This window comes from Orycteropus afer, unplaced genomic scaffold (assembly GCF_000298275.1).
Source record: "Orycteropus afer afer isolate SDZICR_OR568_19922 unplaced genomic scaffold, OryAfe1.0 scaffold00148, whole genome shotgun sequence".
Classification (NCBI taxonomy): domain Eukaryota; kingdom Metazoa; phylum Chordata; class Mammalia; order Tubulidentata; family Orycteropodidae; genus Orycteropus; species Orycteropus afer.
This window is the reverse complement of record NW_006921735.1, coordinates 2,103,414-2,118,775: the sequence shown is the minus strand read 5'-3', so window position 1 is coordinate 2,118,775 and position 15,362 is coordinate 2,103,414. Positions and strand designations below refer to the sequence as shown.

Here is a 15,362-nt window from a genome sequence, read left to right as displayed (position 1 = left end):
CACTCCTCGGAAGGAAGGTTGGGCAATCCTACTTCCGTAGTGATACTGCCTCGGAAGCCCAAGGAGGGGTCGCTATGAGTCGGGTTTGACTCGACGGCACATGACAACAACAACAACAACAGACTATTTCAAATAGTAAAACAGTATAAAAGAGCACAAAGAATTACTGCTTTATGTGTCCCCAAAAAAAAGTGTTCCAACTAAAAAATATTATTAAATAATTTGGTTTATCTCTATTCTTTATTCCTGAAAAGCAGTGTCGTGCAGGGGAGTTACATTACTGTCAAAGGGAAACTGTTCATTTTAATAATTATGTGCAACAAGTAAAAGCCTATGGCTTAGTTTCACATGGCGTGGAATTAAGTGTATCTAATTTGCACAAAGGAGCTCTGGTAGCATAGTGGCTAAGGCACTTGAGTGCTAACCAGAAGCTGGAGGTTCAAACCCACTAGCCCCTCCTTGGAAGGAAGATGGGGCAATCTACTTCTGTAGTGATACTGCCTCAGAAACCCAAAGAGGGGTTGCTATGAGTCGGGTCTGACTCAATGGCACATAACAACAACAATCTGCACAAGTTATTTTCTTTATACATATAAGAGCCAGGCTTTATCTTTAATGTCTTGCTATAGGGTCACTATGAGTCAGAATCAACTGGATGGCAGTGTTTTTGTTTGTTTGCATTTTATGTAATAATATGAGGAATCCTCATGGCACAAATGTCTTAATGCTGGGCTGCTAACCGAAAGGCTGGCAGTTCAGACCCACGTAGCCATTCTGCAGAAGAAAGACCTGGAAATCTTCTCCTGTAAAGATTATAGCCAAGAAAACCCTGGGGGAAGTTTTGCTCTGCCAAATGTGGTTGCTATCAGTTAGACTCTGTAGCACCCAACAACAACGTAATGCTATGACAATATTATTCTTTGACTTTCAATTCTCATATATGTATATATTTTAATACCAGGTTTATGCCAGAAAGGAAGCCTTAAAGGGAGGTTTGGATCAAACTGTGAGCCTTCAGAAAGATCTATCAGAAATGCATGAATGGATGACACAAGCAGAGGAAGAATACTTGGGAAGAGATTTCGAGTATAAAACCCCAGATGAATTGCAGAAAGCAGTTGAAGAGATGAAGGTAAAACAAAGCAAGTAAACCAAGAAAAAAATGCCACATTGCTTACAATTACTATTCTCTACAATCTGTTTGCTCTTTTTCTGGTTTAATACCATAGATTGACTTATAATTACTGTAGCTTCAATTTAACTATGCGTTATGTAAAATTCTTAAACTATTTCTGAAGTTTAATGCATTTTGGTGAAAATTTAAATATTGAAAACCACTGTTTGCAGCATTATTCCCTTGAAATTAAATAGTGTTAAAAGATGGGAATTAGCTCATCATATTAGCTGTTTCTCACTGATGCAAATTCAAGTTAAAAATGTGTCAAAGTATTCTTGGAAAGACAATTTGAAATGTAGTCAACAGGCTCTGATAATTTAGTGGTTTAAAGTGGCTTCTCAGATTTTGAAACTATTAGATATCTTAGCTAGTGGTTTTTAATATGGATAAAAAGGACTGAGTTTAGATGCACTTCTCTTGATGCACTAAAATTTTAAAAATAGTGTTGATTTAAGGCTAAGGAAACTGATAATGCAGTATGGACTTAGAGGTGAGGCCTGAGGTTGAATGGAGAAATTAACATTTCAGTATAACCTTGGGCAACTCAGTACTCTATGTAATCTTTGGTCGTATCATGTGTAAATAGAGCAATATTTCCTAACCGGAATGTATGTCTTGAATGTTGGAATTTATAAATATTAAAGTTCCCAGCTAAATAATTTGTAGTGAAAATATTAGCTGTTATTTTTATGTACTAGCAGTAATTAGGGCCCAGGTAATCAGACCATGATCTAAGCTATGTGGAATATTAATAAATACTTGTTTGGTCCCAGGCATCATGACTGAGCATAATTATTTTGGAGCCAGTCACTTGGTTTAATACCTGTTTTTTCCCCATGCCAACTGTTTAACCTTGGGCCAGTTACATTAATCTATACTGAGTTGCAATTCCTTAATTTGTAAACTGAGTATCAAAATACCATGTCTCTCAGAATTATTGGAAGGGTGAAACGTGAAAGCCCTTACACTGTGCCTGGCACAAAGTAGATGTTGGAAACTCAATAGTTATTATGACAATTATCTTCAGTGCTGATGATAAGAAATTAGTTACTTGTGCAATATTTTATAATTTAGATGATCATTGAACATGTATTTATTGTAACTGATGCCTGTGGCAGCCAGAAAGCACTAATGTGAAATCTTAGATAATTTAGTATCAAGTGTATCATGTGTCTTTAGTCTCATGTTGTTGTTAGCTCGTTAAATCAGCCTTCTGCTCATAGTGACCCCATGCCCAACAGATCTCAATGCAGACAAGTCTTGCACCATCCCCATGATGGGTTGTCCTTTGTGATCCATTGGGTTTTCCATTGGTTGGTTTTCCAGAAGTGGATCACCAGACCTTTTGTTCCTAGTTTCTCTTCCTCTGAAAACTCCACTGAAACCTATTCAGCATTGTAGCAAAATGCTGACCTCCACCGGTGGGCAAAAGTGGCTGCACAAGTGGTACACAAATGGGAATTTACCTGGTTCTCTGTACAGAACGTGAAAATTCTATCAGTGAGCCACCAACACCCTCTTTATATTATGTAGAATGTAAAATTAATGCAAACAAAAAATGTTCTGTATTTGTATGAACAATGGAGTCTTAAAAACTATACAATTATTCTAATTGAGAGTTATCATGTATCAATCATTCTTTTATCAACAAATATTTATTGTATGTTTACTGTGTGGCCGTAGCAAGTTAGAATAGGCCCAGTGGCAACTAACAAGAACAAGAAGGAAATAGAAAACAATAAATAGAGAAATAAATAAGTAAAATACTTGGTCTAAAAAATATAAACCAAGAGTGTGAGTTAGAGATGAGTTAGTGGTTGGGTGGGAGTGGAGGTGGTAAGATTTTATCTTTGAGGGTTGATTTGGATAGCATGTATGAGGAATTATATTTAATCTGAGATCATAATCACATACTATAAAGACAACTATTAAAAAAAAAAAAACTTATGGGAGCTCATTCTAGTCAGAGGAATGAGCCACTTCAAAGATCCAAAGACTAATTGGAAAGAGAAAGACTCCATGTGCCTGCAAGAGTCAGACCAAACCAAACCCACTTCAGTGGAGTTGGATCTGACTCACAGTGACCCCTCCTTGGGTTTCCGAGGTGGTATAACTACAGAAGTAGATTGCCCAACCTTCCTTCCGAGGAGTGGCTGGTGGGTTTGAACTGCCAGCCTTCTGGTTAGCAGTCAAATGCCTTAGGCACTATACCACCAGAGCTCCTGAAGGGGTTAAACAGGGTATAAATGACTTTGAGAGGCTGGGCAGATATCCTTTTATACAGGACTTATGTAGAATATGGCAGGACTTCATTCTAAGTGAACTGAGAAACTCATTGCTAGAGAAAAAGTAATTTTATGCTTTTAAATGGAATGATGGAAAGTCAGTTAGGAAAAGTACATAATTATGTGAAGAAATATGTCCAAATTTCTCTCTGTTGCTCAGAAGACTCAGCTTACTGGAGAAGTCAGCTATTTTAGCCATAATCACCAGTTTTTCATCTTCGGTGAAACCAACAAAATTGAAGCTATTTCATTTCATTCCATTTCATTGCATTCTATTCCATTCCATTCCACTCCATCCCATCCCATCCCATCCCATGCTATTCTCAGTTATTCTATTCTATTTTTTATTAAAAACAAAAGTATGTGGCACTCCTGGAGCCATTCCCTCACATCCCAATTCTCTCATGGTTTGTTCTCATCACCTCTTCTAGTACTATTTATCTCCTACCTGAGGTCCCAACATAGATAATCAACAGCCATCTTGTACTCAGCAACTCTATATTCCTCCCCGAGTTCCTTTGTTTGATCTTGTCTCTCTTTTGGCCTTTTCCCCCTCTCTTCTTGAGCAGTTTACATACCCTGCCAACCACCCAGCCAGATCTCTTTCTTTCCCAGTGCTGTACAGTAGACTGTCTGAAATTTTAAATTTTTTAAAACAAATCCTGAAATAAATGATCTAACCAATCATTTCCCATTGATTGCTGTGGTTAAATAATTGTACCAGCTACATAACCAGTGTGGTACTGAAAAGATGAAGAGCCTTTAGCAACAGCATCCAAGGGAGTTGGCAGGAAGCCCCCATTTCATGAATTTTCTGCCTATCCATGAAGACAATCTCTGGGTCTGTTTTACTACCTAGAATGTAGTAATGGTATCTTGTCCAGGTTTCCAGCTGTGTTCATATTGACAGCAAACAAATCTTTATTGTCAGAAGAGACAAGTAGACCTACTTTATGATCTCTTCCTGATTTATTCAGAGAAAATTAGAGACCTCTGTCTGTGTCTCTATTTTTATTTCCTATGTTTTGCTAGAAAATCACAATATTGTTTTGATAACTTATTTTTCCACTGTAAACAAAACATTCTATTAACACAAAAGAACCAAGGGGAATGGTGTTTATGGAGGTCTACAGTAGCCATTTGCTGGAAGTTTATACTAAATTTTTTTTAAAAAATTCTGAATTTCATCTTTTAGCTCTTATTTTTTACACTATTGTATCAGTAGTCCTAATGCATTAAAAAAAAAAAAAAAACTTAGATAGATGTATTTACTATTTACACTGGATGGGAGGCAGAGTAGAGCAGGGGGTCTCAAACTTGAACATGCATCAGAATCAGTTGTAATACCTGTTAAAACACAGCCTGCTGGGTCCAATCCCCCAGTTTCTAATTCGGTAGGACTGGGTAGTGCTTTAGAATTTTCATTTAAAAGTTCCCAGGTGATTCCAAGGGACGAGTTTAAACCTGGTTCCAAGAACCACCATTTGATAACCACTGGTTTGAGATGTTGGCAATGAAAGATATCTGAACATATGATGGTTGGAATATGGAAAGGAAGAAACCAGAGGCACTATTTCTGAGAAAGATAATGTCTAAATTATACCATTCATTTAATCTTCTCCTTTTGCATATGTTTGAGAAATTCTTCATGATCTCCTTTTTCTCATATCTACTTGGACTAATATATTTTGTTTTTTTTTGTTCTCTGGACCATTTCTGACTTTTAAGCTTGCTTGTAAAACGAAGCTATGAAAGTTAAATATCAAAGAAGGAAATATTATTCTTGATTTTTTTTTTGGTAGTTGCATGGATTGTTTGTAACTTGTATAAAATGTAGAAGCTCTGGTGGCATAGTGCCTAAGGCATTTGATTGCTAACCGGAAGTCTGGAGCTTTAAACCCACCAGCCACTCCTTGGAAGGAAGGTTGAGCAATCTACTTCCGTAGTGATACCACCTTGGAAACCCAAGGGGGCGTTGCTATGAGTCGGGTTCAACTTGTAGGCAGTGAGTTGACCTTTTTGTATAAAACGTAATTTAATTTTGCAACCCACTGCAATATGTTCCTTCTTTATCTCACTGAGATTTGAGATGGGATTAACAGAATCTATGTGAAAGAAAATACGCATTTCCTAGGACAATTTACTTAAACTCTCTGAGCCTCAGTTTTCTGATGTCTAATACCACTCCTCGGAAGGAAGGTTGGGCAATCCTACTACCGTAGTGATACTGCCTCGGAAACCCAAGGAGGGGTCGCTATGAGTCGGGGCCGACTCGACGGCACATAACAACAACAACAATACAGAGATAATGAAACACATTTCAGAATGTTTTGTTAAAGATCTAATGAGGTAGCCCATAAGGCCTATGTAATGTAGCATTCAGTAGCATATTGTGTTGTTAAGTGCTATCAAGTTGATTTCAATTTATAGCACCCTCCTGTAATATAATTACCCCATGAGATTTCCTAGGCTATAATCTTTATGGGAGCAAATAATCTAATTTTTCTCCCATGGTTGGGTTGAAATCATCAACCTTTTGGTCAGCAACCAATGACTTAACTATTGCTTCACCAGAGCTCTTTACAAGAGCATAGAGAGAGTGACTGATGGTTGTCAAAGTTGTTGACAATGTTATAGATACTACTGCCATCAAAGTGCCTTTTTTGTAGATCCCATTCTAACTGATACTCAACAAGTATTTCTTTAGAATATTTAACCAAAATAATCAATCAATTAAGTTAAAGTCAGTGAAGTCAAATATTTTGTAGCCAGAACAGATGTCATTTTCTGTTGTCATAGTCTGTACTTTTAAGTCATTATGGGAGTAAATGCCAACAAGTAGGACAAGTATGTCAAAAAAAATGAAAAGACATTTTGTAGCTTATATTGTCCACATCCTGCCTGTGTACCCTCACTGTCATCACTTCCCTGCATGCAAGCCCGCATTCAACCTCCAGAACTTGTATTTCTTCACCTGAGGAATTTCTGTGTCATTGACTTCTGCTTTTCCCACCTCTGTGACATTCCTCCAGCATCCTTCAACCAGTGGTGAGAGTTAGCTCCCTCACTTGACTGGGATAACCTTGAAGCATGAGTTTCTTAGAGCTTCCCAGCACAATTAGACTCCAGTCGCCAAGTCTTTTTCTAGGCTTAATAAGTATACCTGTATAAACTCCCTTCCTTTTCCTTTCTTAATTTCCTGTTCCTCCACCAGTATTTCCTTCACATCCCATATTAGTTAATTATATTTGAAACATCATCTCAGGGTTTGCTTCTGGAAGAACCCAAACTAAAGATAAATTGTGTGTGTGTTTCTAGCATGCATGTCCTCATTGACAGATAAGGACTATAAGTGCCCTCCATCCCAAGATCACCAGCAACATTCTTCTAGCTGAACAACTTGAGTTTATTACTTTTTGCAAAGAGGAGAATGAGTACCCTGGGAAACCCTAGGGTATTGATTATGAGCAGGTTCCAAAGAATCTGTTATAGTCTCTGGGCTTGTGTTAGATGATTCGAGGGGAGATTTATAACTTTGCTTTGGATTGGATGCTATCAGGAAGTGGAAATAACTCTCTGACTGGGTATCTTAATCAATCTTACATAGAAGGAGGGTAGACTAGAGCAAAGCTAAAGCTGTAATTGATAAGAAATAAGCAGTTAGTCATATTATCTAGAATAGGGGGATGTTTGATATTTTGTCATTTGAGCGATGTTTATATTTTTTCTGTATTCAGACATGATTATGGAGTGATCTTGTGGTTGCCTGGATCCATCAAGGTCATAAAGTGTCCTTGTCTGATACAGAAGTTCTGTAAAACAATTTATATTCAGCAGGAGAAGAGCATGGCACAGCTCTGTGTGCCAGACAAGCTCCTCCTTTTTCAGGAGGATGTTCACTATACATTAAGGCACCGGTTTGCTCAAGTCTGATATAGGTACAAGTCTTACTTGCCCTTTATTGTTATGTAAATTTGCTCTCACTTTGAAACAATTGAACCATTACCTAAATCCACTGAGTCCATTCTAACTCATAATGACTCTATAAGACAGAGTAGAACTGCCCCATAAAGTTTCCAAGGCTCTAAATCTTTACAGAAGCAGACTGCTTCATCTTTGTCATGTGTAGCAGCTGGAGCATTCAAACCACCGAACCACTTTTGGTTAGCAGCCCAAAGCTTTAACCACAGCATCACCAGAGCTCCCTTTTCTTGCACTAAAGTGAACCTAAATAAGAACCATATGCACCTGTTCTTACTTGCCTACAAATCCAACTTAAAGACATGACTAGGAACTGATCTTTTTCATAACCTGGGGACTGTATAAACCAATTTATGGGCTTACAGTTGAACAGAACTTTCTTTCACAAAATATGGTCTCAAATATAGCATTAAGAGACCTTCTTATGTTACTTATCTTTTGATTTTCATAGTCATATTTGCACTAATTTCAGAATCCTCTGAGTAATTTATAAGTGATTTCAATTGTAGACTATGAGATATTTTTGAACCAAGCTAGTATTGAAATATTTGTTTCTCACCTGTTTCAATTAGCTCTATTTATACATATATGTGTGTACATATTTGGCCACCAGTGCATACCCATATACAGACCCATGTGCAAAGTATTCTGAGTAAAGATCTGTAATATTCTCATTGTCAGCTTTTTTTCCTTAAATTTCCTATTATAATAAAACTAAATGTATGGGGCATACTTGAGGTAATACTGAATTTATTTTCATTAATCTCCTCCTGACTGGCATGTCATAAGTAAAAAAAACTTCATGGTTCATAGGACAGTGTTTGGGAAGGAAAGTGATTGACTTGCTAGTAAGACAATATTATTTGATTTTCAGAGAGCTAAAGAAGAGGCCCAGCAAAAAGAAACAAAGGTGAAACTCCTTACTGAGTCTGTGAATAATGTTATAGCTCAAGCTCAACCTGCAGCACAAGAGGCCTTAAAGAAGGAGCTTGACACTCTCACCACCAACTACCAGTGGCTCTGCACCAGGCTGAATGGAAAATGCAAGACTTTGGAAGTTAGTTTCTCTTCTTGGTCTTTAACATCAATTATGCCAATATATGGTCATGTGCAGAGCACGGGGCTTAAGAACATGGACTCTGTTGCAAAAATTCTCCAGTTGAATTCCTCACTCAGGCACTGCTGTTTAACTTATATAATTGGATTTCTCATCTGTAAAATGGACATAAAAATAATACCTTCCTGTTGAGAAGATGAAATAAGCTAATTCATTTAAAGTACTTAGCTTAATGCTCCCCAAATTTAAGTGGCTATTATGCTGATTTTTTTTATTATTTCCATTATTTTTAGGTCACAAAATAAAATAAAAAGTTTTCTTCAGAGTTATACAATTTGGCCTCTATTTTTAAAGCATCTTTGAACATATATCATTTCATTTATGCATCTTAGTGGGAAGATGTTCTGTGGAGAAATATATCTTAATATGATTGTCTCTAATAATTGCTGTTCATTACGGAGTCCTGTATAAGCCATGATCTATAAATCTACTCATTTAAATATATGTATATTGGTGTGTTTGATTTTTACAAAGGTCATATTTTGCATTTGTCGAAATTTTATTTATTTATTTTACAGTTTTGTTTCTTCTTACACACAAATGTGTACTCTGGTGTCATGAATTCCATTTATTCCTTTAGTTAAACAATTTAAACATATGCTATTTATTTCTTTGAGGTCTCAACTTTTAGAATAATACACATAAAACAGTTCTATTTTTCCAATAACAGCATCCCATTTTCTGCTTAGTAGTTGGCTTCTTAAACAACACTTCAGTCTGAGATCTCATCACTTACATTCATTTTTTATTTATTTTCATTTAAATTTTAATCTTAAACTTTATTAAAATCTTTTACCACTGGAGTTTAGTCTTGTGGCTTCTGCAATTTATATCAATGTGGGAGTGAGAGTAAGTGGTCTTACACATCCCTTCTCCCATCAATTTCTCCTAGTGTTGGTATTGCTGTTGTTGTTGGTTGCCTTCAAGTTACCAGCTCCATATGGTCTTCAAGGCTGTGACATTTTGGAAAAAGATTGCCAGGCCAGTCTCCTGAGGTGTCTCTAGTTTGGTTCAAACTGCCAACCTTTTGGCTAGTAGCTTACTGCAAAACAGTTAGTACCACCGAAAATATACTGTCCGTATGTATGTCTCTTTCTTGGCTGTCTATAATTACTATTTCATTTTGCTAACACCTACACACGTCTGTGATCAGTCTGTTTTTCCTTTCCTGTGGCCTATCCTTACTTATCTAGCTTGTTCTTTATAAACTTGTCATGGTCTACTGGGGATTCCAGCTGGCGTTATTCATCTGGACTTCAAATTCAAGAAGATGTCCTAGGCATTCATGGTACCTTGCAAAATTCAACATCTTCAAGTTGGCTCTTACCAATAACATTACACCACATTCCCTTGAAGACATCTTTTTGATACCTGCTTCTGTGATTCTCCACATTTCAACTCATAGTCCACAGGCACTGGCAGAACCCATCCACTCTATCTTTCAGGAACTAGAAATTTAGAGAATTTTTTGGCCATGCTGGCAGCCCCAAACACAAATGCATGTCAACTCACTCTTTCTGTGTATACTCACTCACCCACTTGATAAGTGACTTTATTTCAAACATTGCAAAGAGAAGTCACTAGTATACTCCCACTACACACCTCCATAAGAAAGGAAGAAAAAGGAATTGGCTACATTCCCAAACATTTTTTTCTTCCTTCCCACCAAATACCTTCCCCTCAGTCCTCTACATTTAGACCACACGTTAAGAAAACTTTTAATAGAAATTCTCCCAAAATAGAATGTGGGAAACGTAACTCTTGTATTTCTTAACCATGTATTCTTACTGCCGATCCCAGGAGAATAGGTCTTACTAGCAGCTTATACCACGAAGCTAAGCATACTTATTTGAAACTTATATAAAATTGTTCTATCTCTCTATCTTAAAGTATGGATTCTGGTAGTCATTGCAAATACTGACTCCCTCTAATGGCAGTTCATTTCCTCTTGTGGTTTGCAATTTTGGTTCGTGAACCCACCTATAGCAGAAATTGTGTTTACTGGGGTTCCTTGTTCTATGGGCTGTTGGAGGGTCCTTATGTATCTTTGTGTTTTTCTCTACCAGAATCCTGCAGTTATAATATTCTGTCCTCATGATATAAGCTTAGGTTTCAAATTCATATGATTGGATGCTTGTTTTCCAACCAAATACCCAATGAATGCTAAGCTTTCTTGCTAATTCTCTATATTTCAGTCTGTGAGGTCTATCTGGATCTTGTTTCCAGGCTGGATAGCTTGCAGTATTATGTTTTTCCATCGCTTGGCATGTATGGCAGCAATGCTTCATTTCCCATGCCACGTTAATGTTAAATATCCTAGCTTTTATCTTATATACCCTGTTCCAATATGCTGAATTTTTGTAAGCATCAGTCCACACTCTGTACTTGTTAATGTCCCTCTTATTTTCTACCACCTGAGGATTTTTCATACTTATTTCCTAGATCTGTTATGGATTTGAAATGTTTTCCTTTACATTTTATTCAACATTTCAATCTGATTGAAGCTTTACCACATTAGCCCTGTCTACCATTTTGATTGGAAGCTTCCTTCTTCATTTATACGCTCCTTTAAAGCCTCTTTGAATTCTGTGGTTTCACAGTAATTTTAAGTTCCAAACCATTAAGCTTAACGCTTACTCAAAGTGGCTTTTAGTTCCAATTCAGGCTGCAAAACTATATTTTATTTTGCAAAGGTGACCTGTAAAGTTGATACATTCAGCCTCTCCAGCTGTGTCCTTCAGATGCATTGAGGACAGAAGAGGCCATCCATCCTGATGGTTAAATCAGCAAGGTAGTTCATTACCTCAATCTGCACCAAAGTTAATAAGACACATTATCAATCGCATCCCCATATATTCAAAGAGCGAAAGTACCCTCGGGTATTTAAGGAGATATTTATATTTTCCCACTGGGATCTTTGCCCAGAAGGAAGACAGCCTGTAGTCCAGCAGGAGCTGGAAATGACCCAGATTTAAGATTTCTATCACCTTTTAAAGCAAAATACTTAATTTTCCTTTTTGTGATGCTTTGTACACAGAATGGAAAGCCAGGATGAAGGTTCATAGGCTGGCAAGATGACTTCGACTGGTACTTTTCATCAGTTGGTGAAGGAATACCTTCTACCATTTGCAAATGTTAGCAGCAAAGGAGAGATCATAGTAAATCTGATAGAGTTGCTTATTTCAGTTTCTTCTAAAATAAAACTGCTTTGTAGGCTTTATCTTCAGGGGGGAGGGATGTAAAAGGGAGGAAGATGGTGGTATACTGCTATATTTATATTTTCCAAAAAAAATTACATTTCAAATCTAATGGGAATTATTCATTATTTTATTTTTTATCCTTTATCACATCTGCCTACTCTTTCCACCAACAGATATAACTATAAAACTGAAGTTGATTTTCAGTATCCTTTTGCTTAAAATATCTATATATGTATATGTATATCTATATCTATAAAAACCAAACTCACTTCTGTAGAGTCAGATCCAACTCACAGCAACACCTCCTTGGGTTTCTGAGACAGTATCACTACAAAACTCACTCCCATCTAGTCAGTTCCTACTAATAGTGACCCCTCCGTGGGTTTCTAAGGCAGTATCTCTATGGAAGTAGATTGCCCAACCTTCCTTCTGAGGAGTGGTGATGGGGTCAAACTACTAACCTTCTGGTTAGCAGTCATTATGCTGCCAGAGCATACATATATGTGTGTGTGTGTGTGTGTGTGTATACAAACACACACACACACACACACACACATATATAGAGTACATATATATAGTATACACATATGAATTCCCAAACAATATACCATAAAATTTTCCTTGTTTCTGAGCATTATAAAGATGGTAACTTAATATACGTAATTTTCTAATACTTACTCTGTTCAGCCATCATTTTTGTGTTTAAGATTCATACATATTGTTCTGTTTGATAAATACATTCATTGTTGCTTCTGTGTTTAAGTGAAATTATGTGTGGATATGTTTGTATTGGTTATTACAAAAGCTGGTGAAATTAATGTTCTTGTATCTATCTTTTGTTGACCATTCAAAGCAGTTTCTCAGAGGATATATACCCAGAAGTGAACTAGGTGGGATGTAGGGTATATGAATGTTTGTCTAATTGAGAATGACAAATTGTTTTTCAGAATGGTCATTCCAATATACACACACACCAGCAAGATGAAACCAAAACCCAACTCACTGTTGTCGAGTCGATCCGACTCATAGCGACCCCTCCTTATGTTTCCGAGGCGGTATCTCTATGGAAGTAGATTGCCCAGTCTTCCTTCTGAGGAGTGGATAGTAATTTTCAACTTCTCATTTTTGCCAATCAACATATTAGAAAATATCTCATTGTAACCTTGCTTTATCCTCCCATGATTACTCATGAGATTGAACATCTCATATTTATTACATATATATGTGCTGGTTCAGTTCTTTTTTTAAAAAAAAATTCCAAAGGGTTGTTTCTTTGTTTTTTAATTAACTTCTTGGAGTTCTATTTCCATTCATATTTATCTACTATAAATGTTCGAATTGTCTCCTTCAAATTTGAATGTTTTAAAATTTTTCAACAGTGTTGTATGATAAATAACTCACTGTCTTTGAGTCGAATCAGACTCATAGCGACCTCTCCTTGGGTTTCACAGGCGGTATCGCTACAGAAGTCTACAGAAACAAAGATACAACCACTTAATGAAACCTTGGGTTTCATTTACTGTAAATATAAGTCTGTCTAATCATACGGGAAAATTATATAATGGTTACTGATAGAAAACTATAGTTGAATCCATAGTTTATTTTAGCTATCATGTTGTTTATATATGATAAAACGTAAACTAGGTCACAAAAAAGTGCTCATAGTTGATGTGTTAGTAAGTTAAGATTATATATGCAATTTTATATATGATTTCATTTTTCTATTTTCTAGACTGTAACATTGGTGAATGACTTTCTGTGTTTAAAAAAGTAAATCAGTGAATTTATTTTTATTTTACATGAATAATTTAATTTATTCATGTAATAAAACATTTCCTTAATGATCTGTAATTATAGAAGTATTAGATGAACAAAATGACTAGTTGTGTTTGAAGTTATCAGATGCAAAGAAAAGGGTGGAAGAAGTAAAATAAAATCTTACTGTTACAGAAGCTTGAAAATGGAAATGCCAGTGTTTCATATTCACTTTTCTATTAAAATATTTCATCTGCAATTTATATTTCTTTCTCAGGAAGTTTGGGCGTGTTGGCATGAGTTATTGTCATACTTAGAGAAGGCAAACAAGTGGCTAAATGAAGTGGAGCTCAAACTTAAAACCACTGAAACAATTCCTGGTGGAGCTGAGGAAATCTCTGAGGTGCTGGAAGTAAGTTGGGAATTAATCTAAATTATGATAGTTTATATGCACTGTTGAAAGATACCAGGCAGCAAATAGGGAGCTCTGGTAGCCTAGTGCCTAAGTCACTTGACTGCTAACCAGAAGGCTGGCAGTTCAAACCCACCAGCCACTACTTGGAAAGAAGGTTGGGCAATCTACTTCTGTAGTGATACTGTCTCAGAAACCCAAGGAAGTGTGGCTATGAGTCGGGTCCGACTTGATGGCAGATAACAACAACAACAACAACAGGCAGTAAATAGAAAACAAATTCAAAGAAAATCATATAGCAGAGTTGAGTTGCTATCCCACACTCAGCACTGGGGATTTCGATAAAGCCTGTGTTCTCTATTAAGAGCCCCTCAGTCTCAAGGTTTAAAAAAAGGTTTAAGTAATCTCTTTCAGAAAATATTTGCCTGATGCTATATTGTTAAATTCTATATTGAAACTTTTATTTACCTACTGAAACTTACTACAGAGCTATAGAGATAGTTTGAATGCCTACTTTTGCTCATTTGGAGTGGAGGTAAACAGAATTGTAATATAAAATATTATTTCCACTTTAAAAGCTATTCCTGTTGAACTGAAACATTTTTAAATTATTGAAGATTGTAAATTATTACCTTGAAGAATGTTTTGAAGTATGAAATGGTCATGCTTTGATATTGGAAATATTTTTTTAATGCTCATCAAAAGATTAATAAAATTTCATGTTTTCTTTGAAGATTTTAATAAGTAGAAAATAAAGGATTTTGCATATACAAGCTTTGATTTCTGCTAACTTGAAACATTTAATTTATCATTCATTTTCTGTGTATTATACACACACACAAACACATATATAATGAGTATCTGATCTTAGCATGCAACTGTATATAGTGTTAATTATGTATAACCAAACCAGAAAAACCCACTGCCATCAAGTTGATTACAGCTCAAAGTGACCCTTTACAACAGGATAGAAGTGTCCCATAGGGTTTCCAAGGCTGTAAATCTTTAGAGAAGCAGATTGCCTCATCTTTCTCCAACAAAGTATCTGGTAGGTTCAAACCACCAACCTGTTGGTTAGCAGCAGAATGCTTCAAATGCTATTCCATCAGAGCTCCTCTGATCATGTATATACCTGACAAAACAAGGCATATAAATTAATCAAAATATGAAGAAAATGTCAAATATTTATTTTGCTTCAGAAGTTAATTAGAAAACCTGAAAAGGTTTTAAGGAACAATGAGGAATATCTCATGTGGACTATAACTTTGGCCTAATGCTATTCAGAGACATTCATTTACCAAACATTCCTTGTGACTCAGCAATGTGATGCATCTTCAAAAAAAAAAAAAAGGAAGCATATTTATACCTCTTAAGCTCTGGTAGCGTAGTGCCTAAGGCACTTGACTGCTAACCAGAAGGCTGGTGGTTCAAACCC

The 15,362-nt window shown here is 36.2% G+C and overlaps 1 protein-coding gene across 1 annotated transcript in view; it reads left to right on the top strand.

Annotated features, from left to right (window-relative positions):
• Positions 1–15,362, top strand: part of LOC103201376 (dystrophin-like) — a 2,052,823-nt gene that overhangs the window by 236,437 nt on the left and 1,801,024 nt on the right. The window contains exons 15-17 of the mRNA XM_042781676.1: positions 962–1,132; positions 8,318–8,500; positions 13,793–13,927. Coding sequence (XP_042637610.1) covers positions 962–1,132; positions 8,318–8,500; positions 13,793–13,927 — 489 coding nt within the window. The remainder of the gene's footprint in view (positions 1–961; positions 1,133–8,317; positions 8,501–13,792; positions 13,928–15,362) is intronic.